This window comes from Protopterus annectens, chromosome 2.part1 (genome assembly GCF_019279795.1).
Source record: "Protopterus annectens isolate FY-2018-M chromosome 2.part1, PAN1.0, whole genome shotgun sequence".
Lineage (NCBI taxonomy): Eukaryota > Metazoa > Chordata > Ceratodontiformes > Protopteridae > Protopterus > Protopterus annectens.
In genome coordinates, this window is record NC_056729.1 from 1,364,324,798 (window position 1) to 1,364,349,743 (window position 24,946).

The window sequence follows — 24,946 nt, forward strand, 5'->3', positions numbered from 1 at the left end:
ATATTAATAGAACAATGCTGATCCAGAGGGAAGCTAAGTGTAAGAAACCACTGCTATTGCGGTGGATCTTGAAGCAGAGAAAACATTTGACAGTGTAAGCTGGGATTTTATAAGTATGGCAATGGAACAATTTGCATTCCCCTGATATGATAATTAGGAGGATATATGAGGCTTTGGAGGCAAAAATTAAGGTGGAAGGGTTCCTCCCTGATTCCCTGAAGAGGGCAGCCACACAGGGGTGTCATTTTACCCTTTTGTTATTTGCCTTATGTTTAGAGCCATTGGTAAAGAAAATAAAGGACTCAAGAAATTCAAGGATACAATTGGCATGGTAATCAAGAGAAGTTGGCTTTATTTTCAGATAATATTATTTTGTACCTAATGAACATTTCAATGTTGTGGAATATTTTGAGACAGTTTCAAGTGTTTTTGAATATAAATTTAATGAAGAAAAAAACAAAAAAGGCTAAAGCCATAAATTATGTATCCACACGTGAACTACTTCAGCAATACCCATATTTATGGGGGCACAATAAAATGAAGTATTTAGGAGAATCGGTTAAAAAGGCTTCTGTTATGACAGTAAATGTTATGTGGAAAGAGACTAAATGAAAGATAGTAATACAACTAAGAAACTGGTATCTGTTATTTAAAGATATGGATAGAATAAGATATCTGCAGTGAAAATGTTTTAGTCCCTTCAGCTTTATATACAGGTTAGGCATATTTTTATCAAAAACAGAAGTTGTGGAAATAATTAATAAAAAGTTGAAGGAATTTATCTCGGAGGGGAAGATGGCAAGGGTTAAGTGGGATAAGTTCATCCTTCCAATAGAACAAGGTGGTTTAGGATTACCTGATCTGAAGGGATATTTTAGAGTTACACAATTAAGGCTCATTTACATAACACAAGCAGAAAGTTATAATTCATGTTGGAAATAGATAATGAAGTGGGGGGGGTTCAAGAAATAAGCAGAGCGTGGGCTTTTGGATGCAGATGCTTAAGAAGAATAACAGCCATACATAATATTATATTCAAAGTAGCAGAAAGTATTCTAAAAACGAAGCCAACATAAGAACAGAGAAAAGAGAGTTTGCTGATAGGGATGACGTCAAGTAGGGGTATACAGAATTGGAAACAGTGGGCTGGAATTTATTGGAGAAAACTGGCAAAGAAATCATGGTATTTGGAGCAAATAACTAGTCGTGGAAAGGCACTAGAATGGGTTGAGGACAAGACATTTGGACTGTAGGCTAGAGACTGTGTTCCCTACCAGGGACTAATATCAGAGTGTAGGCAAAGTAAAAGGTATAGGGGAATCAGAAGAAAAAGACCTGGTCTGGTAGAGTTTTATTTGAATCTAGGACAGAAGCTGCTATTAAAAAAGGGATAATTAGCAGGGCATATAAAATATTACACTAGAATCAGAGAAGGTTAGAAATTATTGGAAAAATAGATTGGATAAGCAATTTACAAGGGAGCAATGGGGGATATATGTATGACTCCCAAGTATGCAATAAAGTCTGGAAGGTTTAGGAGTTTTGCTAGGAACTGTTTGAATATGTATTTCTATACCCCAAGTGGACCCCAAAGATTTTTTCTCAGGTTCTGAGAGTGCAATGAATTAGTAGATTTAAAAAAATTCCCAACAGAGTACTCTTGTCAGAAATATTGGGTGAGCAAATGAATGTAAGAAAATGATTCTTTTGAGCTGGGGCATACAATCTGAATTGCCTAGCCATAGTAAGGCCTTGTTACATTTAATTCTAGTGGCTGCCAAAAGCAATTATCAGAAAAAGGAAACTAAAGTCTAACCCAAACCATACTTGAAGTACTGAATACTGTAACAGAAATAAAAGAACTGGATGTGGAATCTTTTGAAAAGGGAAGGAACATGCATGCATGCAATGTTCAAAAGAAGGAGTGAGGTTTAAAAGTAGGTAGGAATTGACCAATGTATATTCTGTGGGGTTGCTGATAGTTACAAAAAAGAACATATGCGATGTATAATGTACATAACTAGAAACATTTGAATATATTTTTTACATTAGTGCATATAGGCCTGTGTCTTAAATGGGATAATTTAATAAAGGTATTAAAAATGAATTGTAGGATGCAAATAGAAGTGTTGCATGAGACACACATGAAAAGAAATGAGTATGTGAAAATTTGTATGAAGCAGACAAATGAGGAAATCAGATACAAATGGAAATATTTATAGAAATCTTAGTTATGCAAGTAGAGAGAAGATGAGGCTCAACAACTAATAGTTAAGATGGGAGGAGATGAGATAAAAAAATGATGTATAATTAATCTGCAGGGATGTCTCCAGGAACAAATGGTATTCCCATGGAAGTTTGGAATTAGCAGGGAAGAAAGTGATAAAGATATGAAAGATTCTGTTTAATAGTATTTTAAAAAGAAGAGAAATGCCAGCATGTTTTCAGAAATCTGTGGTGGCTGTATTACCTAAAGAGGGTAAAGACCCACCAGAACTAGCATCATATAGACCCATTTGAATGTTAAACCATTATAAAGTGTTTATGTCTATAATATCTAAAAGAATGGCAAATGTGTTGCCAAAATTGACAGATGTGGATCAGTGTGGTGTTGTGGAAGGGAGACAAACATTTGACAACATTAACAGAACAATGATAATCCAGTGGGAAGTAGAATGTAAGAAAATCTTGCTGCTATTGGTGGGTCTTGATGCAGAGAAACCATTCAACAAATTAAGCTGAGAATTTATGAATAGGACAACAGATTTATTTGAATTCCCTTATACAATAATAAAGTTTAATTACAAGGATATATGAAGGTTTGGAGATAGGAATTAAAGTGAGAGGGTTCCTCTCAAATACATTGTGTTTGAACAGAGGAACGAGGCAGGGGTGCCCTGTTTCTCCTTTGCTACTTGTTTTATATTTAAAGCCACTGGCAAAAAAATAAGGGGATCAGAAATTCAATTATATATCTGATATGGTAATCAAATAAGTTGGCTTTATTTGCAGTTGATATTAGTTTGTAATGGACAAATTAAGAAAAATAACATTTTGTTGCTGTACAACAGTTTAAGACAGTTTCAAGACTTAAGGACATAACAATACTGAAGATAAAACAAAAACTATAGCCACAAATTATGCACCCACATACAAATTGGTTCAGAACTACCCAGATGTATGGAGACATGACAATATACACTTTGTAGGAGTATGGGTTAAAATGCTCCTTTTATAAAATTGATGGATATGTAGGAAGAGGCTAAACTGAAGATGACACAAAAACAGAGAAACTGGAAGCTCTTGTTTACGGATATGGATATTAAGATGCAAGCAATAAAAATGTTTTATTCCCTTTAGATGTATATACAGGTCAGGAATATTTTTATCAATCAGAGAAGCTGTGGACAATAATTCATAAAAGAGTTGAAGAAATGTATCTGGAAGGGGAAGAGGGCAAGAGTTAAGTGGGAAGAGCTGATCCTCCCAATCAAAAAAGATTGTTTAGGATTACCTAATTTGGAGGGATATTATAGAGCTATACAGTTAAGGCTCAAATACAGAACACAAGCAGAAAGTTATAAGTAGTGCAATTATTTGGCAGATAGGCTCAGCAGGAATATCATTTTGCCTTATGAGTGGTCTCTCAATCCAGAGATTGCCAAGAAGATATTCGATCTCTGAGGCACCCCCTGCTGCCAACCTCTTTGTAACTCCCTAGAAAAGGAAATGCACAGCTATTTCACCATAGCTCTCCCTCTGGGACAGCCACTCAGGGACACAATGTTTCATTGTTGGTTTATGGGTTACACTATACTTAACCCCCCTCTTCTCCTGATGACCACATTCATTCAGAAAGCCTTACAGAGCAGAGCCATTGTCATCCTCATAGTGCCCTTTCCGCCTAGACAAATTCAGTTTTTAGTCACCCGCCCCTCTGGGAAGCCTCAATCGGACATTCACAACCTCAACCACTAGGTTTCTCCAGTTCCAGTGATGGCAAGGGATAGTTTACTTCCCATGGAAGTGGCTTTCATCATCACAGCTTCACAAAAACCTTTGACCTGAAAGATTTACAGTAATAATAAATGGAAAACATTTACTTATTGGGAGGAATCTCAAAATACGGAACCCTTTTCAGCTACTATAGCGGATGTTCTCCATTATCTTTCAACCCTGTTTCACTCTGGTTCAAATTTATCAATTATTAAGGCTCAGTTGGAAGCATATTCTTCCTTTCATGTTGCATTTAAGGTTCGTTCACTGGCTATCCATGGACTGTGTAAAGCATTCCTCCAATACATCTTCCTTCTATGATCCCCAATAAAGGACCCAGTACTTCCTTGGGATATAAATTTCTTCCTAGAAGCCTTGTCCAAGCCTCCATTAAAGCCCACATAATCTGGAGACCTGAAATTCTTATCTTGGAAAAAGTACACTTTTGTAAAATATTACCATAACAGTAGATGTCCTTCTCTTCAGTGTTGCAGTATTCTTTATGTAAGGAATCTCATGTCACGGATAGCCCAATGTCCAGCCAGTATACCAAGACCTTTAGAGTTTATAGAAGCCATATATGTCACATTCATGCTCCCCGTGCAAGGCATAGGGAGGAAATGTGATGGACGGACATACACATCTCAGAACTGAAAAGCCCTAGGAGAAACAGATTATCCCTAGGGACCAGGAGGAACATGCACATCCAGGAGGAGGAAAAAGAAAAGAATCCCTGGTCAGGAGGTCAAGAATAGAGCAGGGCAGAAGGGGGAGGATGGAGAGAGCAAATACTGCAACAGCGAAGAGAAGGGCATCTACTGTTACAGTAAGATTTTACACAAATGTCCTTCCACATCACTCTTGCTGTACTCCGTATGTACGGTAGAGTAAAAAAGCTCAAGAGGAAACCTGGGAGGAGGAAGGCACTGAAGAGCTCTCTAGAAACCCATGCAGGATAGCCCTGGCAAAGCCAGCTCTTGCCCTGGAAACAATATCCAACTTCTAATGTTTAGTGAAGGTATGGACAGAAGTCCGAGTAGCAGCCTCAAGTATGGAATTGATATCTAATGCTTTGAAAAAGGCACCAGAGAAAGCATCTGAATGAGCCTTAGCAGGCGTGGAAATACATTTATCATGAAAGGAACAACAAAAGGAAATAGCCTTAAAAATCCAGGAAGAAATCATTTGTTTAGAAAATGCCATACCCAAAGACCTGGGATGAAAGGAAATAAAAAGTTGCTCAGATTCGTGGCTGGCCTTAGTCTTATACTAATAATATCTGAGCCACCTATGCAAATCTAAGGTGTGAAGAACCTTCTCACGAGCAGACTGCAGAGAAGGAAAAAAGGAAAGTAAATGAATATAATGATTAAGAGACAACTCATTGATCACCTTGTGCATAAAAGAAGGATTAGTATGAAGAGACACACTGTCCCTGTGTAAAAATAAGAGCCTGAAGCTCTGATACTCTGCTAGCTGAAGTAAGGGACAATGAACAGTTTTCCAAGTACAATGCTGTAAGGAAGCTAAAGCTGCAGGCTCAAAAGGAACCTGAGTCAATTTTTCAAGAACAAAATTGAGATCCCAAGAAGGTGAAAAAGGCTTCCTGGGAGGCCTGATATGAAGGACGCCTTTAAGAAATTGGTTGACCTCAAACACAGAGGCTAAAGGGGGAATCGAGGACAGACAAGAAAAACAGTTGAGAAGTGATCTTTAACTGAAGAATATGCTAACCCAGCATGGAGCAAGTCACACAAATAGTAGAGAACCAGAGGGATCCCCAAATGAAAAGGAATTTGCTTACAAGAAAGGTACCAGGCAGAAAATCTCTTCCATTTGGACAAATATGATTTCCGGGCCTCCTGCAGAACCCTAAGCATATCCTCAGAAAAGAGGTGCCTAAAAAGGATCAAAACTCTATCATTCACAGCATCAGGTGAAGAGTAGACAATTGAGGATGGATTAGAAACCCCTTGTCTTGTGTGATAAGAGCTACCTGATGAGGCAACTTGTGGTGACTGCCCCTGGCCAAGTGAAAAACAAGGGGGAACCAATGCTGTATAGGCCAAAAGTGAATCACTAGCAATATTTTGGGGAGTCTTGCTTGATCTTGTGCAGGACCCTTGGAATTAGGGAAGGAGAGGAAAGGCATACAGAAACATCCCCTTCTGAGGAAAATATAGTGCCTACCTTCCAAGCCAGGGAACTTGGGGTTCTGGAACAGAACAGCGGGAGCTGTCTATTTAGAGGGGAGACAAAACGATTTACCTGAGGAATAGCCCATAAATGGACAATGTCCAGAAACACATCTCTGTGAAGTACTGCTTGTTTACATACCACAACGCTGTGGTATTGTCTGTGAAAATTTTGAGTGGCCCTGGAAGAAAGAGAGAATGAAAACACTGAAGAGATAAAAGGAGAGGTCTCATTTCTGATGAGGAGGCTAGAGACTCCAGACCTTGAGGGAAATGAAGGAAACTCTCCGCCCCTTGGCTGAGGCATCCAAAAAGACTTCCTGAGATAAGACTGGAGGTTGGAAAGTAAGCCCTGGGTTGAGAGAAAACTGGTGAATCCACCACTGAACCTCGAATTTGAGACATGGAAGGAAGGGAACTAGGAAATCCAGTGGATGACAGTGTTAAAGCCATACTGACTTGAGGAACTACTGCAATTTTCTCATATGGAGCCTGGCTAGAGGCACCATAAGAATGGTGGAAGCCATGAAACTTAGAAACATGAGAAAATCCCTTGCTGTGACTCAGACCAGAGGAAGAAGGGTTTCAAAAAAAGGTGATCACAGACAGGGCCTTGAGTGGAGGCAGGGATGCCAGCATGGGAATGGTCTGGATCCTGCAACTGAGAAAAACATGACCTAGGAGGGAACCATGACTTATTTTTGAAAGTCTATGGTAAACCCCAGACTTTGTAACAGACAAACAGTAAATTGGAGGTGCTGAAGCAGAATTTCAAGGAACAAAGCCTAAATGAGTAGGCCGCCCAGATAAGGAAAGATCTGAACCTTTAACATCCTCTAGATAGCAATGACAGGAGTGAGGCATTTGGTGAATACTCTTGGGTCAGTAGAGACAACATAGGGCAAAGCAGAAAACTGAAAATGCAAGGAAGAAACAAAAATGGAAAAACTTCCTGAAAAAGAGGATGAATGAGGATGTGCAGGTAGGCATCCTTGAGGTTCAGAGATGCCAAGAAGGCATGGAGAAGAAGGAACAGGTCTGAGGGGACATCCAAAAGGAGGGGACCTTTAAAAAAGTATTGAGCAGGGAAAGGTCCAGAATGGGTCTTCAGATGCTTTCTTCCTGGAAACCAGGCACATCTGGAATAAAAACATTTCCCTTCCTGGGCAGGGAGCACAACTTGAATGGTGCCCTGAGCAAGAAGTGCCTGAAGCAGTTCTAGAAAAAAGGAGGCTGTTCCTGAGGCGGTTGAGGGATGTCCAGAAAAGGAGGAAGGGATTTTCTCAGCATGAAATATCCCTGGCGGATGATGGACAAAACCCAAGAGTCCTGAGTAATCTGTAACCAATTGGGGTGGGACAAGGAAAAGACAAAGGCTAAAGGAACCTGGCACAGGGAAAGGGGAAGCAAACTGTCAGATAGAACCTGGTTTGTCTTGAAAGGAGGCTTATGAGAAGTAGGAGTCTGAGTGGGAGCCCACTGAACACTGAAGGCGTTATAAGAGATCTGGGGACACAGGTTGCGAGCAACCTCTCCTTCGACCATCACATTGCTACTGTGGTCAGAAAGTCCTTCTATGTGGCACTTCTCATTACCAAGGGTTTTGCATCCAGGAAGAAAGAGGTCATTGTCTCTCTCTACTCTTCTCTCATTAGGTTAATCATTGAGTATAATGCCCCATTTGGCATGTACCTCACTAGACACATGCAAGAGCTGGAAAGGCCACAAAAGTACCTCACAAATAGGATCCTAGGCCTTAAACACGTACATGGACAGACTCAAAAAACTCCAGCTATTCTCTGTCTCATATCATCTACTAAGAGGCGATCGCTGCTTGACTTGCAAAGCCATGTCTGACCCAGCTCTGTTAGAAAGGCTACATCTAAAGAAATCCCAATCCCTCCACACCACATGCTCCAGAAACCTCAACCTCATTACCACAATCAACAGAACATGATGGAGGGACAGGTTCATAACACAGAGACTGCCCATGCTCTGGAATAGACTTCCCATACATGTCAAGCAGAGCACCACACCGGCTCTCTTCAACAGAAATCTCGATGAGTAGATGGGAAATAGAAAGTTCACCCCGGGGATCACTCTAGTGTCTCTACTTGATAGAGGCACTGGGAACTAACACTGGGCGGCACAATGCCACAGCACTTCTATGGGCTAGGCTTGTAAAGGCTCCAGGGCCATTCACCTAGTACACACCTATGAACCTATGTGTAGACTTGGCTGGGGTACACTCCGACAAACCTTTTTACCCTTAGTTGAAAGGTGGGAGTGTCTGCAACCAAAGGCAAATTCAGAAGGAAAATTTCTCTGAAATTTAGGGATAGGAGAAACAAAAATATGTTTCAATTCCTGCAAGGCTTTGTCTTTATCCTGCAGGGACTTACAAACCTCAGCAGCAGCAGAGCCAATAATGGTTATTACTGAGAGGGGCATCCAATAACTTATTTTTAGGGTCATCAGGTAAAGGCTAAAGATGAAGCCAAGAGTAGTACATCAGAACAGAACCAAATACAGCTGCCTTGAAGAAGCATCTGCTGCATCATAGCTACACTTACAGTGATGAGCTACTTGAGAGGAACAGCCCGATAAGGAAAGGGCTGAGGCCTTCCCTTCTGAATCAGGAAGGTCAGAAATTGTCTGAGAAGCTTGAGAAAGAAGGGCTAAAACATGCCTAGTCATATGAGTCTGGTAATAGCCCTAAAATACCTTTTTGCCTAGCTGTTCCATGGCTCTACTAGCTGCATCTAAGATGGCAGTCAAAACTGGAGGAACAGCAGAGGGCTTGAGAGACTCCATCTGCAGGAGTTAATACCTCTTCTGAGCAGCAGAAAATGGAAAACAGTCCATTCTGAAATATTCCATCTTGCAGGAAACAGTGTCCCCAAAAGAGAGTTCCTCTAAGGGAGAATTTGGACTAATGGAATCCTCTTCTTCAGACCCATAATCCGAAGGAGAAGGGATCTGAAGAATATGCCAGTGACTCTTCCCCAGAATCCAAATCCTCAACAAAGGACTCCTGCTTTCTGGGCGTCTTAAGTGGAGTAGATGACCAGAGAGGAGCAGGTACAGAGACTCTCTGAGGTGGCTTCATGGCCAATAATGCATTAAACAACCCATGAGAAAAATCCTGCCAATCACGTTAGGAATTTTTAACATCAGGTAAATTTGCTTGATTTTTTTTTTTGTTTTTTTCTTTTGAGGACCAGTTGCCAGAAAAAATGTAGGAGGTTCAGGTCCTTGCTGACATTCAACCAACGTAGTAGGAGTTACTTCCAGAACTAGAATCTGTGGTATCTCCCTCGGTGCCTCAGATATAATCAGCCAATGTTCTCCCTCAACATCTTCAAAAGATATTTGTAAAGCCCCTGAAGAAGTATGAGAAGTTGGATCCATGCCAGCCTCCATTGGGGTGACAGCAAAGGAATCCATAGCAACAACTAGATGATCCTCTGGGCTTTCACCAGCCTCAACAGAAATGCCTTGGAAGCAGGATAGCAGCCAAATCAGATATGAGTATTTTGTCCTTTTTCTTGGCAAGTGGCTGACTTTTGGCATACAAAGACTCTGTCATAGCACCTTGCACCAAGAATTTTAGAAGCTGGTTCTCTAGGTAAATAGATAAGGAAGAGAGATGACTATGTAGGGTCTTAGGGGCAAATGCTTGCAGAAAGAACACTGTGTATGGTCATGAGAAGCACCCAAATAGAGCAGACATTACTCATGATGGTCTTTATGGGTAATCTACCTCCCACACTGACATTTTAACTTTATGGATGACATGTAAACCTCCAAAAATAAAGTTATAAAAAAATAAGAAGAAACCCCAATCAGAAACTTATCTGAAACATGACTCCATAACCAGCACAGAAGATGCATGCAGATTTACATTCAATGACAGCATTTGGACTGGCAGCAAAGAAGTTCTGAGGTGTGTACATCTGTACATCACTTTATACCCTATACCTTGTACAGGGAGCATCCCCGTGATGTACGGAGTCGATAAACTCTAAAGGCTTTAGTATACTGGCCAGACATTGGGCTGTCATTGGCAGGAGATCCCTTATGTAAGGAATACTGCAACAGTGATATGGAAGGACATCTATCTTCCTAGTAACTATCACATCAGCTAGGAGGCTAAGAGAGTTTTGTGCTTTGATATCTGTTTTTCCCTATATCATTTTTCACAAGGATCCAGCCTTTATACTGAAGATGGCTTCACAGACCAACATCGCTCAACCCATTCACCTACCTATGTTCTTCCCTATCAGAAAAAAAGGGAATATATTCTTCATACATTAGATGTTCACATTCAACTCTGATGCTACCTGGATAGAACAGCCCCTTTGAGGAAGGATAAACTGTTGTTTGTATCCTTTGCTCAGAATAAACTAGGAAGGAAAATGTCAAGAATTTTGCTTTCCAGATTGCTGTTGGATTGTTTGTCATTCGTCTATTCACTCTAACAAATCAATAGCTGTCACACCCAAGGCTCACTCTACCAGAGCCATGGCAGTGTCTTCAGCCTTTTTTGGATCACATTCCCTGGTTGATATTTGTGAAGCAGCTACTTTGTCTACTACAAACACCTTCATTAAATATTAAAAGTTGAATTGCATGTCCAGAGCTAGGACTTCCTCCTGTGACTTCCATCATGAAATGTTTCCTGTCATGGGGCCATCACAGCTGGGGATTCTGATGCATATGCCTGATAGGACAGCCTGAATGAATAGAATACAAAGTTATATACTTATCATAACAACAGATACTTTCATTCCAGTCTATCCTGGAGTGCAAACTGCCAACTTTCCCCTTGCTAGTCTATATACCTGAAGGATTGCATTTTTCCTTGAGTCTAAGGCAGTGCAAAGTGAATGTTTACACTTTATGCATCAAGCTAGATCTGTATTAGTTTGAGGTGGGCAAGGCCATTATGGGAAGGAAGGTTCTTGAAGGGTTCACATTTGGAGCACTTAATTTACCAGATTGGATCTGGATGGAGGCTGAAGGACTCAAATGTTGTATTCGATGGACTGGAATGAAAGAATCTACAATGCAAAGTACATGACTTTCATATTTTTTAGCAGAGAGAATGCTCATATGAGTCGCCACTCTCCCTTGTCCTTGCCACACTTGGGCTCACCCTGCCCCCCTACCCTATCCCAATTCCTATCCACACCCACATTTATAGCCAAACCCAGCCTATCACAACTGTTAACCAAATCAACAACCAATCACAATCAACATCCTCTCCAGCATCTAAATCATTTACTCTACATTCCCTTCAAAGAAACACAACTCCTTCACCAATACTCAGTACATCCTGGCACCTATTCCTATCATATACCCACTCTTCAGCTATCTTTCCATTATACTCCTACATTAATTTGCTTGTAATGCTGTAGATTACTGCATCTCCACTAACTTTATCTAACGTCTGTGCAATCACCCACACTCTTCTCCAAAGATAACCATTTACCTACTTTTAACATAAGCTCTAATCTCCTCCCATGTTCTGTTGTACATCTTAATCTCCATCTCTCTCCACAACATCTAAACCCTCCACTTATTCTCTGTTTATGATCACTATAACTAATGTTAACTCATCTGATACCACACAATCCATCCCTTCTTTCTCATCTGTAGTATATATGACCAGTGCAGCCCACACCAGCCTACTCCCCATTAGCTTAACCTTACAAATTCATCTGTAGTACTATGCTTCTACAGCTCGTATATCTCATTTTATTTTCTCTTGCCCCTCATACAAACTACCACAAATCCCTGTATGATAACCCTTTAATGAACCCCACTTCTCACATCCACAACTTCCCCCAACTCATATCAGCACAGCCCATAATCTATACAATATCACACATCTTCACTTCTTCAAATATACATTCCAAAAAGATAAGACCCATCCTTCACATACTTTATAAAACAAAAACTCACACTGAAATAATTACCTACTTAACCAGCCCAATTAACTTTGCTACAACATTGTGGAGACATCCACCCTAATCCAAGCCCAAAGCCACCATCATTCTGACTCACCAACTCATCATCTCTCACCACCTTAGCCCCACCAGACCAACAACCAAACAACATGTGGTTAAAATTAATAAATATCAGCATTAGGAGTATATCCAGCAGAATAACTGACTTCCATGCTTTCACTTCACACTATAAACCTGACTTCCTTTGTAGCTACTGAAACCTAGTTAAAGCCCAACATCAAAAATACGGACTGTAAATACTGTATATAGTTGTTTAAAATGTTATACATAATATATTATGAAAATTTTTTTAACAGTATCTGAAAATAAAAAGTATATAATCAAAAAATATATATTGAAGTACTGAAATTCTTCCACCTGGATATAACATAAGCAGAACAAATCAAAAAGCTAAAAAGGTTGGAGGGGTAGCAGTCATATGTCCTGACAACCTAAATAGCTCTCCCTATCAGCATAGTGTTCCCAATTTCAACAACAATGAACTTATTTCCTTTCTCAAACTAAACTCCTATAAGACTCTTTGTATCAATGTAGGTTGCATTCTTCCAAGTAACATACCCCTTGCTGAAAATGTATTCTCTTGGGTAATCTGCAATATACCTCATGAAACGTTAATTCACTTGGACTCAAATACAGACTAGCTGCAAATCACATCTTAAATTTCCATAATCAGTATCAACTTCTTTGGCTACAAGCAACTCATTGACACCCCAACAAGACACAATAAGCCCCCCCAAATGGAATATCCACACTGGACTGGATCTGTTCATCCCATCCAGACAACATTTCTGCCACAATCACTTTATCTGACACATTAAGTGACCATCTACCAGCCTTTGTTAATATAAACACTAACTACTGTCCTAAACACTTGTGTATCTTTGTAAGTCATTTGACAAACTTTAACAGTGAAACTTTTAACTCTCCCATAAAAATCATATAACTGGTCAAAATGAAAAACATTACATCTAGAAGATTATACTCTAGAATTCAACAATATCTTACTCAATATATTAAACCAATATGCTCCCTCAAGGAAAAAAATGGCAAACTCAACCCAGCTCCTTGGCTACCCCCCCTCACCCCAATAAAATGGACAAATAAGGAGGCAGGGAGACAAAGCCTGGAAACTATGGCAAATCCCAAAAATTCAGGATATGTTTCAAACCTACAGGAACCTTGGGAACAGCAAAATATAGCATAAAAACAGAAAAAACACTACTGTAGTCTTATACACCAAAACAATCCAAAACTCATCTGGACCTTTATTCAAAAACTGCTGAATTCTGGATTCAACCCTCTACCCAACCCTTGCTGGGTCTATATCATATAGTTGAAGTCTTATAACTTTGAACACGTAATGTTTGAACCATTATGTTCGAAGTTACAAAACTTTGACTATGAATAAAAAAAAAAAAAACAATGGAAAACAAAACAAACTTTTAAGCAGGGGGGCAAGCCCTACTGCACCCCCATGGGGAGCTGCACCCCCCCATGACCCCCGCTACTTAAATATACCAACTTCGAGATCGCACCCCATTGAACAAAATGGAAACCTCCGCTTATGGAGATTTCCATTCAAACGCTCCAACTTTTACAAATTCGAACTTATGATCTCAACCATATGAGGTTCGAACTTGTAAAAGTTCGACTACGTGATAGGAACCCACCCTTGTTCAGTACTCTCAGCAGCAACAATAGCAAATGACTAACAATCCCTTCATACAAACCGTAACCTCCTTCCACAAAAGAAAGGCCACGCATAACTCTTCTCCCACACTGCTACCTGATTTACACTCAGTTTCTTTCTCTTCAAAGCCTGTATCCACATCTACTGTAAAAGGATATCTTCTCAAATTCAAAACCTCCTCTCTCCCTGTAGACAACCTCCCTTCATAATACATTAAACTTGTTATTGATGCTGCTGCCTACCCAAAAGTACTCCTAATAAACAGACCCATTAAAGAATGTTATGCCCCTCTAATCTGGAAAAAAAACATACATTGTAACTCTTCCTAAAGGCAGCTGCTCCACTGACTATTCAAAGTTTAGACCCATTGCCATACTTCCTCCCATATCCAAAATCCTTCAGAAAAGTATTCACGACAGCTCCTCAAGCACTTAAATAACATCCTTTCTCTGACACAACACAGATTATGACCCAAGCATAGCGTCTCTACAGCCCTACCGCATTTCACGGACATCAACATTACTTCATCAAATTATACTAAAACTGACCTAGTTCCACATACAAAGCTATAAGGATTCACTGTAGACAACAACATGAAATTTGGCCTTCACAGCCTCTAAGCAGGTAAAAAGACCCACCAAAACACGGTCTGCCTTACAGATCCAGTTTCCAACAGTTAAATGAAGGGAACAGAACCCATATGCCACTGTGGCAGTGTAAAATTCAGACAATTGCTGTTGCAGGTAAGTAGAACTTTACAGACTTTTCCCAAAAAGTAAATTGGAACAAATTATTTGGCAGGAGGAAGGAAAAGCAAGAGTAATAACTGAGGATAATCATGCACATTGTAGCACATTGTCTTTCATGACAGCAACCTGTGCTGATGAACAAGTATTAGCAGAACAGAACTGGGGACCCTACCAATAGCAAGGCTGCCTTTAACATACAGGCAGACACTGCACTCCCTGGAAACTGTTTCAGTCCTCAGCATGATGCTATTAATTCATGCAGCAACATCACATTCCTTACTAGTGATCTGTGGAAAATTAATTTTATTTAAATCTGCTGCAGAATGTTGAGTCCATCTTCAAGTTATCTGATGTACATAAATCAAACTCGAGCCTATTCAGAAACTTTTAAGGAGTTTATCCCCAATTAGTAGCTGGCTGTAGACCGTCTTACCAAACCATTTGTCAGCACTTGTGTTAAAAGATCCCACTGTATCATCCTTTGTGGGTATTAAATTTGTTTCTGCATCTTTTATTCTACGACTGTTGCCATTAGTGTTGTCATCTGGTTTGCTGCTTTAAGTGGGCTTGTGTATTTAAATATATGCCTAAGCAACTGGCTGTTGTTTACAGCAATAAGCAGGAATAAGTAAAAAATGGATATGATTTGATCGTTGGGGACCTTAAAGTACCAACAGATTACTGGATTCTAAGTCCAGGTAATAATTTTCATTAATTCTTTGTTGACCGAGTTAGTCCCACTAGGCTAGTGGCCTCTTTAGGGAAGATCTAAGGTAGTGTTTCTACTACTAAGGAAATTTGGTCAGAGGTGCAGGGAACTTTCTCTACTCTTCTCTATAGGTGCCATGGGATCATTTACATCCACCTAAACTGCCACCAGTGCAAACAGCCTGGATCTCAGTTTAATGTCTCATCTGAAGGATGACACACTCAGGAATGCAGCATCCCCCCCCTAATGCTGCAATGCAGCTCCAGCAATCTAATCGCCTGTAGTGAGAATAGAACCCACAGCCTTCTGGTCTTCCAGTACCAAAGACAAGTGTGTTACTTGCTGAGCTACTGACAATGCAGCACTGATACAGCTGGTTTTCACCAGCAGTGCACGTTACATTTGGTGTTTAACCAGTTAGCCCCGATATAGTAAACTTCTCCATTGTGTAAGCTTTACTTTTTATTATGAGAACTTTTCCCAGTACTTATTCACTGTTGTGCTTTTCAGCCTTACATATTCTGCAAATGAAGTTAACCTTTATCCTATACATACGCCAGGCTGTTTCTTTTCACGTTTCATGTTATTTCCCTTTTATAAGTAGGAGGGATGTATCAACAGCAAAGATGAATGAAAAAAATTACATAAAGAAACATAACACATAAAGAAATAAAGAATTTTTATTTCCATGTTTGGATTCAAAGGCAACACACATCTTATATAAGAAGAAACCTGGAAGTGTGTACACTTAGTATAACAGTTCAACAGTGTGCTACTGTACTGTCCTTCCAGACATAAACTTGGAATTAATGTCTATCTATCTATAAGGGTCTACATGAACAACTATATGGTCTACATGAGTAGACCGAAAATCCATTAAACAGAATGTTACTTGACTGCGACGACAACGCCGAAACCTGACTTTAACAAACTTTCAGATCACAGGAATTTTAATCCGAGACTTTTACAAATTCGAACTTATGGTCTCAACCATATGAGGTTCGAACTTGTAAAAGTTCGACTACGTGATAGGAACCCACCCTTGTTCAGTACTCTCAGCAGCAACAATAGCAAATGACTAACAATCCCTTCATACAAACCGTAACCTCCTTCCACAAAAGAAAGGCCACACATAACTCTTCTCCCACACTGCTACCTGATTTACACTCAGTTTCTTTCTCTTCAAAGCCTGTATCCACATCTACTGTAAAAGGATATCTTCTCAAATTCAAAACCTCCTCTCTCCCTGTAGACAACCTCCCTTCATAATACATTAAACTTGTTATTGATGCTGCTGCCTACCCAAAAGTACTCCTAATAAACAGACCCATTAAAGAATGTTATGCCCCTCTAATCTGGAAAAAAAACATACATTGTAACTCTTCCTAAAGGCAGCTGCTCCACTGACTATTCAAAGTTTAGACCCATTGCCATACTTCCTCCCATATCCAAAATCCTTCAGAAAAGTATTCACGACAGCTCCTCAAGCACTTAAATAACATCCTTTCTCTGACACAACACAGATTATGACCCAAGCATAGCGTCTCTACAGCCCTACCGCATTTCACGGACATCAACATTACTTCATCAAATTATACTAAAACTGACCTAGTTCCACATACAAAGCTATAAGGAGTCACTGTAGACAACAACATGAAATTTGGCCTTCACAGCCTCTAAGCAGGTAAAAAGACCCACCAAAACACGGTCTGCCTTACAGATCCAGTTTCCAACAGTTAAATGAAGGGAACAGAACTCATATGCCACTGTGGTAGTGTAAAATTCACACAACTGCTGTTGCAGGTAAGTAGGACTTTACAGACTTTTCCCAAAAAGAAAATTGGAACAAATTATTTGGCAGGAGGAAGGAAAAACAAGAGTAATAACTGAGGATAATCATGCACATTGTAGCACATTGTCTTTCATGTCAGCAACCTATGCTGGTGAACAAGTATTAGCAGAATAGAACTGGGGACCCTACCAATAGCAAGGCTGCCTTTAACATCCGGGCAGACACTGCACTCCCTGGAAACTGTTTCAGTCCTCAGCATGATGCTATTAATTCATGCAGCAACATTACATTCCTTACTAGTGATCTGTGGAAAATTAATTTTATTTAAATCTGCTGCAGAATGTTGAGTCCATCTTCAAGTTATCCGATGTACATAAATCAAACTCGAGCCTATTCAGAAACTTTTAAGGAGTTTATCCCCGATTAGTAGTTGGCTGTAGACCGTCTTACCAAACCATTTGTCAGCACTTGTGTTAAAAGATCCCACTGTATCATCCTTTGTGGGTATTACATTTTTTTCTACATCTTTTATTCTACGACTGTTGCCATTAGTGTTGTCATCTGGTTTGCTGCTTTAAGTGGGCTTGTGTATTTAAATATATGCCTAAGCAACTGGCTGCTGTTTATGGCCATAAGCAGGAATAAGTCAAAAATGGATATGATTTGATCGTTGGGGACCTTAATGTACCAACAGATTACTGGATTCTAAGTCCAGGTAATAACTTTCATTAACTCTTTGTTGACTGAGTTAGTCCCACTAGGCTAGTGGCCTCTTTAGGGAAGATCTAAGGTAGTGTTTTTACTACTAAGGAAATTTGGTCAGAGGAGCAGGGAACTTCCTCTACTCTTCTCTATAGGTGCCATGGGATCATTTACATCCACCTAAGCTGCCACCAGTGCAAACAGCCTGGATCTCAGTTTAATGTCTCATCTGACGGATGACACACTCAGGAATGTAGCATCCCCCCCAATGCTGCAATGCAGCTCCAGCAATCTAATCGCCTGTAGTGGAATAGAACCCACAACCTTCTGGTCTTCCAGTACCAAAGACAAGTGTGTTACTTGCTGAGCTACTGACAATGCAGCACTGATACAGCTGGTTTTCACCAGCAGTGCATGTTACATTTGGTGTTTAACCAGTTAGCCCCGATATAGTAAACTTCTCCATTGCTTAAGCTTTACTTTTTATTATGAGAACTTTTCCCAGTACTTATTCACTGTTGTGCTTTTCACCGTACATATTCTGCAAAGGAAGTTAGCCTTTATCCTATACATATGCCAGGCTGTTTCTTTTCACGTTTCATGTGATTTCCCTTTTATAAGTAGGAGGGATGTATCAACAGCAAAGATGAATGAAAAAAATTACATAAAGAAACATAACACATAAAGAAATAAAGAATTTTTATTTCCATGTTTGGATTCAAAGGCAACACACATCTTATATAAGAAGAAACCTGGAAGTGTGTACACTTAGTATAACAGTTCAACAGTGTGCTACTGTACTGTCCTTCCAGACATAAACTTGGAATTAATGTCTATCTATCTATAAGGGTCTACATGAACAACTATATGGTCTACATGAGTAGACCGAAAATCCATTAAACAGAATGTTACTTGATTGAGACGACAACGCCGAAACCTGACTTTAACAAACTTTCAGATCACAGGAATTTTAATCCGAGAAAAGAGCAGCTGGCCAACATGGGGAAATAGCCCCCACCCCCCCAGGTGGGTTTGTCATGCTTTGATTTTTTTTTTTTTTTTAAATGTAGGCCAACTCCCTCTTTTCACGAATTAAAATTTTGGTGATTTGAAAGTTTGTTAAAGTCAGGTTTCCGTGTTGTCGCCTTAATAATGTAAGATTCAGTTTAATGGATTTCTCAAGTAGACCCACACACACACACACACACACACACACACACACACACACACACACACACACCACAGACTACTAATGATGCATATCATGAGTAAACTTTGTTTACTGTGAATTAAAAAAAATAAGGCTTTATCAGCATGTCATTTTTCATAGCTAAAAATGCAAGAAAATAAATGCAGTTGAACAATGACATTTGCAATTGAGTTTTTAATTATACAGATTAGACTTAAAAATTATGATTGTAGTTTTCTCAATTCCAAGTTGAAGGGACAGACTGCAAATATCATTTTTCTTTATTCACACAAACACTGCTCTTGGCAAAATGGTTGCACTGTGGATCAAAAATGCCTATGGAAAACAATACCAGAAATGAATTACAGATCTGCATGCTTGAATGGGAAACTGTTTTACTGGTGAGTTAACCTTGCTTGTTTTATTCCACATGTCATGACAGGAAAACACTCATTGCTTACTTTTATCCTTTCAGGACAGACCAGAGGTCAGTAATCAATCTGCTGTGCATTGTCGATGTTAAGTGCAACATCAGTGCTCTAAATACTAAATCTTAAGCACTATTACTTTTTGTACACACAGAATAGTGGCAGCAGACAATACATATGACATTGAAAGATAAAAGTAAACCCAGTACTGTCTTACACATGAAAAAAAAGATATCTGAAAAATGAAATTGCGGGTATATCATTACAACTGAATCCAAGCAATATGTTTGGTGTTTTCCTTATAAGACTGTAGGTTGTCACTGCATATCAAAATATGCAAAGAAAGTCCGTATTTCTTTTGGCTTGATTGTCACAATAAAATCTTCCATTTCAGCATGCTGTCTAGATTCTGTAAAAATATATAATTTTCAGCATTAGTACCATGACAAAATATCAATAACTTATTAGCATTACACTTCCACAGTCCTAAGTTGACCACAGGGTTCTTCTGCTAGTTCAACTCTTTTCAATATCATTAAGCTTCCACTTCCACAATAAACAGGACATTTGCCACTGCTTTAATTATAATCTCTGTAAAAAAAAAAAAAGATAAGTAAATCATATTTCTCTATTATTTTTTAATTAGGACTACAGGATTAGTCCAAGGGTTCCACCTTCCTGCAGTGAACTTGAACTGGTCAATGTATTGCTACTTTGAGGTGAAAGTTGAGCTGCACTGGTTCAGGTAAGACCTCGCTGGTCCACAATTCCCCCCACAAAGCTGAGAGTCATGGACTAGGAAGTGGGCCAGGCTAACAGATCCTGCAGGCTTTCCAAACCCCCTCTGCAATGGACTGTGTGATATACAACAGCTGCTTCCAGGAAGTGCATGTGCACTACTAGGCATGATGGGTATACACAAGACATCTTGCAAGTGGTAAAATTGTAGTCCTGCAGGTGTTGCCAATACACCAAACAAAACCAATAAACTACCCTCAGGACAGGTAAGTTGTTATTAGACTCACTCCCATTCTTCCCCTACTTGGTATCTACAGGGCTTGTGCCACTAGTCAAACAGAAGTCATATGGTGTGTAGTCAGAGCTTTATTTCCTGTATGCAATGAGAGCTGGGACAAAAAAATGTTACTTAATTATGCAATATAATTCTTGACTGTCGAGCAATATCCTGACCATCCCGTATTTCTTCATGTACTCACAAATGGGAGTAATTCAAATTGTCATGGTGGCCATCATCTTTTGAGAAGACTGTTCTTCAGGCAGCAAGTCCATGTGGGACAGTGTGAGGAACCACAGGGCAGCACAGACAGTCTCAGGACCATATCTCAACTGCTTCAGTAACTTTTTAAAGCAAATATATGAACTGTGTCCCAATACCCAGGACAACAGACCACAGGAACCATGTAATGAATGTAATATATCTGTGCTAGCAGCTCAAGAGGCAAGCTGAAGGTCAACGGGTCAGCTCATTTATTTTACTTCCTTCAACTCACATGTAAGTATGGTGATAGCATGAAACATCTTCAGCAATAAACATTATAGATGAATAAAAGGAATACAAAATAATACAATATACAGATTAAAGAAAGTACATCACAGAGTGGCACACTACTTACAATGTAGACAGATAAAATCAAGGAAAAGGGAGTCTTCCACATCATATCAAAACTTGCAACATGTATTTTAGTTTATTGATCACAGAGTATAAGGTCATGAATAAAAAAGGACAATTGAACTAAAATACCTGGTGTGTCATACATAAAATTTAAATTGTATCAAATTAAAAACTTGATACTTGTTGCTTAATTCTCACTGGGCTGACAGGAGGAAGCTAGTTATATACAGCATATGCACTAAAAAACACCCTTCACTAAAAGCAACAAATCTGGATTACAAATAAGTCTAAGTAGCAATCTACTATCATTTCAAATCTGTGAGATACGGAACCTAATAACATCTTAAGACACACACAACAGTAGCAGGATTCTCTGAATCAGTTTTGCTAAGTGTTTTGAAGACCTAAGGACCCCAACCAAGTACAACCTATTTAGAGGTACTATAATCTTGCAGAACATTATTGTGGAGGGAGTATCACAATGTGATCTTTAAATCCATATCACTAATATCAGTAAATACACCACAGATGACCTGCAAAAATAGCAATGACAATATGCACATGGTTCTCAGCTTTAACAGCACGTGACAAACATTGCTGCCTTGAATTACATCCAGCACCAGCCACAGTCAAACTCCATAGTCAACAGCTGAAGACAGGTTACGGTTATTGGCTTCCCAGGCATTCACTCACGTCACACTCATCCGACTGCCTTTAAATGCTACATTACCAATAACTGTATGCTGGGTAAAACTACTTAGCATTTATAGCCATTCATTCGCGTGTGAGTGAACACACACACACACACACACACACACGGTTTTGACAGGGTGGGTTATAAACACCCTTTTTAGTACCACTTAGTATTCCTGCTTTTTGGTAACATGCTGAACATGCTGTGACCAGCTAGGCCAATTAGGTGTCAAAGTTACTGTACATTTAAAATAAGCATTTTTTTTTCTCTTAGAAAGGCAGATGTCAACAGTTACCGTTTGTGACACTGCCAGCCCAGCTATCTGGAATTTTGTAAATAATCATATGTCATTTGTGAACAGTAATATGATTCATATGCTTGTCTTACAAATGTAAGAGAAATATATGTTGTGTCTATATTAAACTACTGGTGCAGAAGTGTGTATTGAACTTTATGTTATGTACCAAGCTTCAAAAATGTAACCACAGTGTAACCTACTGGAAAGAATATAAATGTATATAAACTATATTAATAGTAGAAGTTGGAACATACAGAGTTAACTTGCAAAACTTTAAGAAAATACATTGAAATTGTTTACTATTGTGCTATAAAGGTTAATTAATGCAAGGAGGCAGGATGTCTAGAGCTAGATGTTTTTCCTATTGTCTTGAAACAGAAACAATTACTAGGTTTCAAATGTAAAGTGTTTTTACTGTTCTGTGACTTCCTAGCATCTGTACATCTGAGAGATAAGTATTTTGACACAGAGGTGCTAAATTCTAAGTATCTGTTTAGTCTGAGAACTGAAGGCAGATTACACAGAGTGATGCCATCCAGCTGACCCGGCAGTAATGTTTTGATATCAATTTGGGAACTCTTTCAGAGACTATGCATTTTTTATATATCTTTGGACCTGGAAACATCCTCTCATTAGTACCTGCCTTGCTAACAGTAAGTAACCAGGGTACATTAATCTCTCTCAGATATAGATAGAAATATAGCAAAGATTAGTTTAGATGTTTTCTGTATGCATGTGAGACTGTCCTGCAATGTTGTTTTAAAATATTTTCTGTGATTGATTCTGAACTCTGTAGTCACTGTGCTGAGTTATTGAATACTGTCTTGTTCTTTTATTATTTATTATTAAATATATTTAAACCTTTTAATTGCGGCTGGTTTGTTTAGTGATAGTTTAGCTCTTAGAGTACTTGCATATGTATCTGGTGACACTGTATAGGTCACTCCTAAACAGCCTTGGCCTTGGTAGCACTTACCATTTGGATTAACAGTAACATTACACAGTAAGATTGGGCACCCTCTGGTAATGGCCTTAGAGTAGCTGATAAAGAGCTGACTGGTAGCAGTGATAACTACCTTATAGTCTGGGCAGAAGGGGGCACAGCTAGTAAACCTGTGCCAGCCTTCCCCAGGAGTGTCTGTGGGTATGTATATAAATCATATCTCAAAGTGTATGTGTCAGCTACTTGGGCAGGGACATGAAGCACTGGTTGGACAGAGAGGGTGCTGGAGGTCTTAGCTTGGCCACTCGGCTGAGATCTTAACCCTATAGCTGTGCCAGTGGGGAGTCTTACTGGGGATCTGGAGAAAGAGAAAGATACCAGCCCAGACTGATGGTGATCTCTGTGTGCTCTTAATGGAAATTTTATTTTACTGTGTGTGTTCTTGTCATCTTCCCAATCTGTACATCCCTCACTGGTGCTAGTGGTGAGGATTGAGGCTCCTTGATTACTGGGCTAGTGCAGGGGTGGTGTCACACAGTTCATCAGTACTGTGCACATTCACTTACATACATCAATAAACAACAATCCATAAGTTTATAGTTGCATGGCTATTTGTCAAAGTAGGTTTTAGTCAAGACAGGACGCTTTTAATCAATTTCCATGTTGCTGATGTTGAGGTGGGAGAAGTAGTGAAATGTGTGCTATATTTGCTGCATTTGGAAATGTTTTTTTTTGTTTCTGCATGCATGTGTTTCTTAGTTTGCGTATGTGCTTGAGAGACATGGTGCTGAATTGTGTGCGTGTTGGTGTGCTAACAGCAGAGTGCATGCATGTGATTTTGGTGTAAGACTGCCAGACAGTGGGACTGGGGAAGTAGTTAATTTCCATGGTGTGCAAAAAATCATTTTCGTTTTGTTTTCTAATTTGTTTTGTTACATTTGGAAGTCAGTGAAATTTTATCAACTGCATATGATTTGCAGTGGTTGGCTTTTGTTAACTGGTATCTATATCAGTATTCAAACATACACAGACACACACACAAAAACTATGAGGACCATCATAACTGGCCATGGCCCACTGTAGTACAGTTCTAGTTACACAGCCAAATGCCAGTGAAAAGTATTATTCTGTTCCCCTAATCCTGACATGTTTAGTAAAACATGATCAAGCAGAAATATTGGAATGTGTCTCAAAACTCTTTTCACAAATCCACATTTTTAAGGATTTATTATATTTATTTTGATTGCATATTTCTGCAGCCTTCTAAAATTATACTCTAAAAAGATTTGAATGACCTGTCAAGTAAGACACTTGACTGAGAATTAATGGGTATATGTCTCTTGTCCTTTTTATAGCTTGAAATCAGTAGCCTATAGTAGTGGGCATCACAGCAACAAGTCTTGCTTACTTAAGTACAGGTTTCAGTAGGGTTGCCACCTTCATTGATTTGCTATGCTTTTCTGTAAGAAATAGGTTTCAGAGCTCTGCAGAACAGACCTCATTATCTACTGTTTATAATAATCTCCAGGGCAGGAAAGGTAAGAGAAGATACTGTGAGTGAAATTAGACAATGTCTGATTGATTTATGTATTTACATTTGATTACCAGGAAATTCTGACTGGCATTTAAAGCCCTTGTCAGTAGTGGCCCAGGGACAAAAGCTCTATGGTTACATATACAAAGTTATTACAACAATGTTTAAAACATCTATTAGATCCCTTTTACCCAAACCCATATTTTCTCCAATATTTTTGTTAATGTCCATTTTCCATCATATGCAATCTCATTAAGTCTCTTGTTCTATATTGTCCATGTTACATAAAAGATAACTGTCCATTTTCTTTGCCTTCTTTTGAGACGTCGCTTCATAATTACCATATTCTATCATGACCACAT

General features: G+C 39.2%; 1 protein-coding gene across 1 annotated transcript in view; it reads right to left on the reverse strand.

Moving 5' to 3' along the window:
• Window positions 1-19,129: 19,129 nt before the first annotated feature.
• The window catches only part of MAN2B2 (mannosidase alpha class 2B member 2), a 943,157-nt gene continuing 937,340 nt past the window's right edge, over window positions 19,130-24,946 (reverse strand). Inside the window, exon 19 of the mRNA XM_044062827.1 lies at window positions 19,130-19,891. Within this exon, the coding sequence (XP_043918762.1) occupies window positions 19,800-19,891 (92 nt within the window). The 3' untranslated portion in view covers window positions 19,130-19,799. The remainder of the gene's footprint in view (window positions 19,892-24,946) is intronic.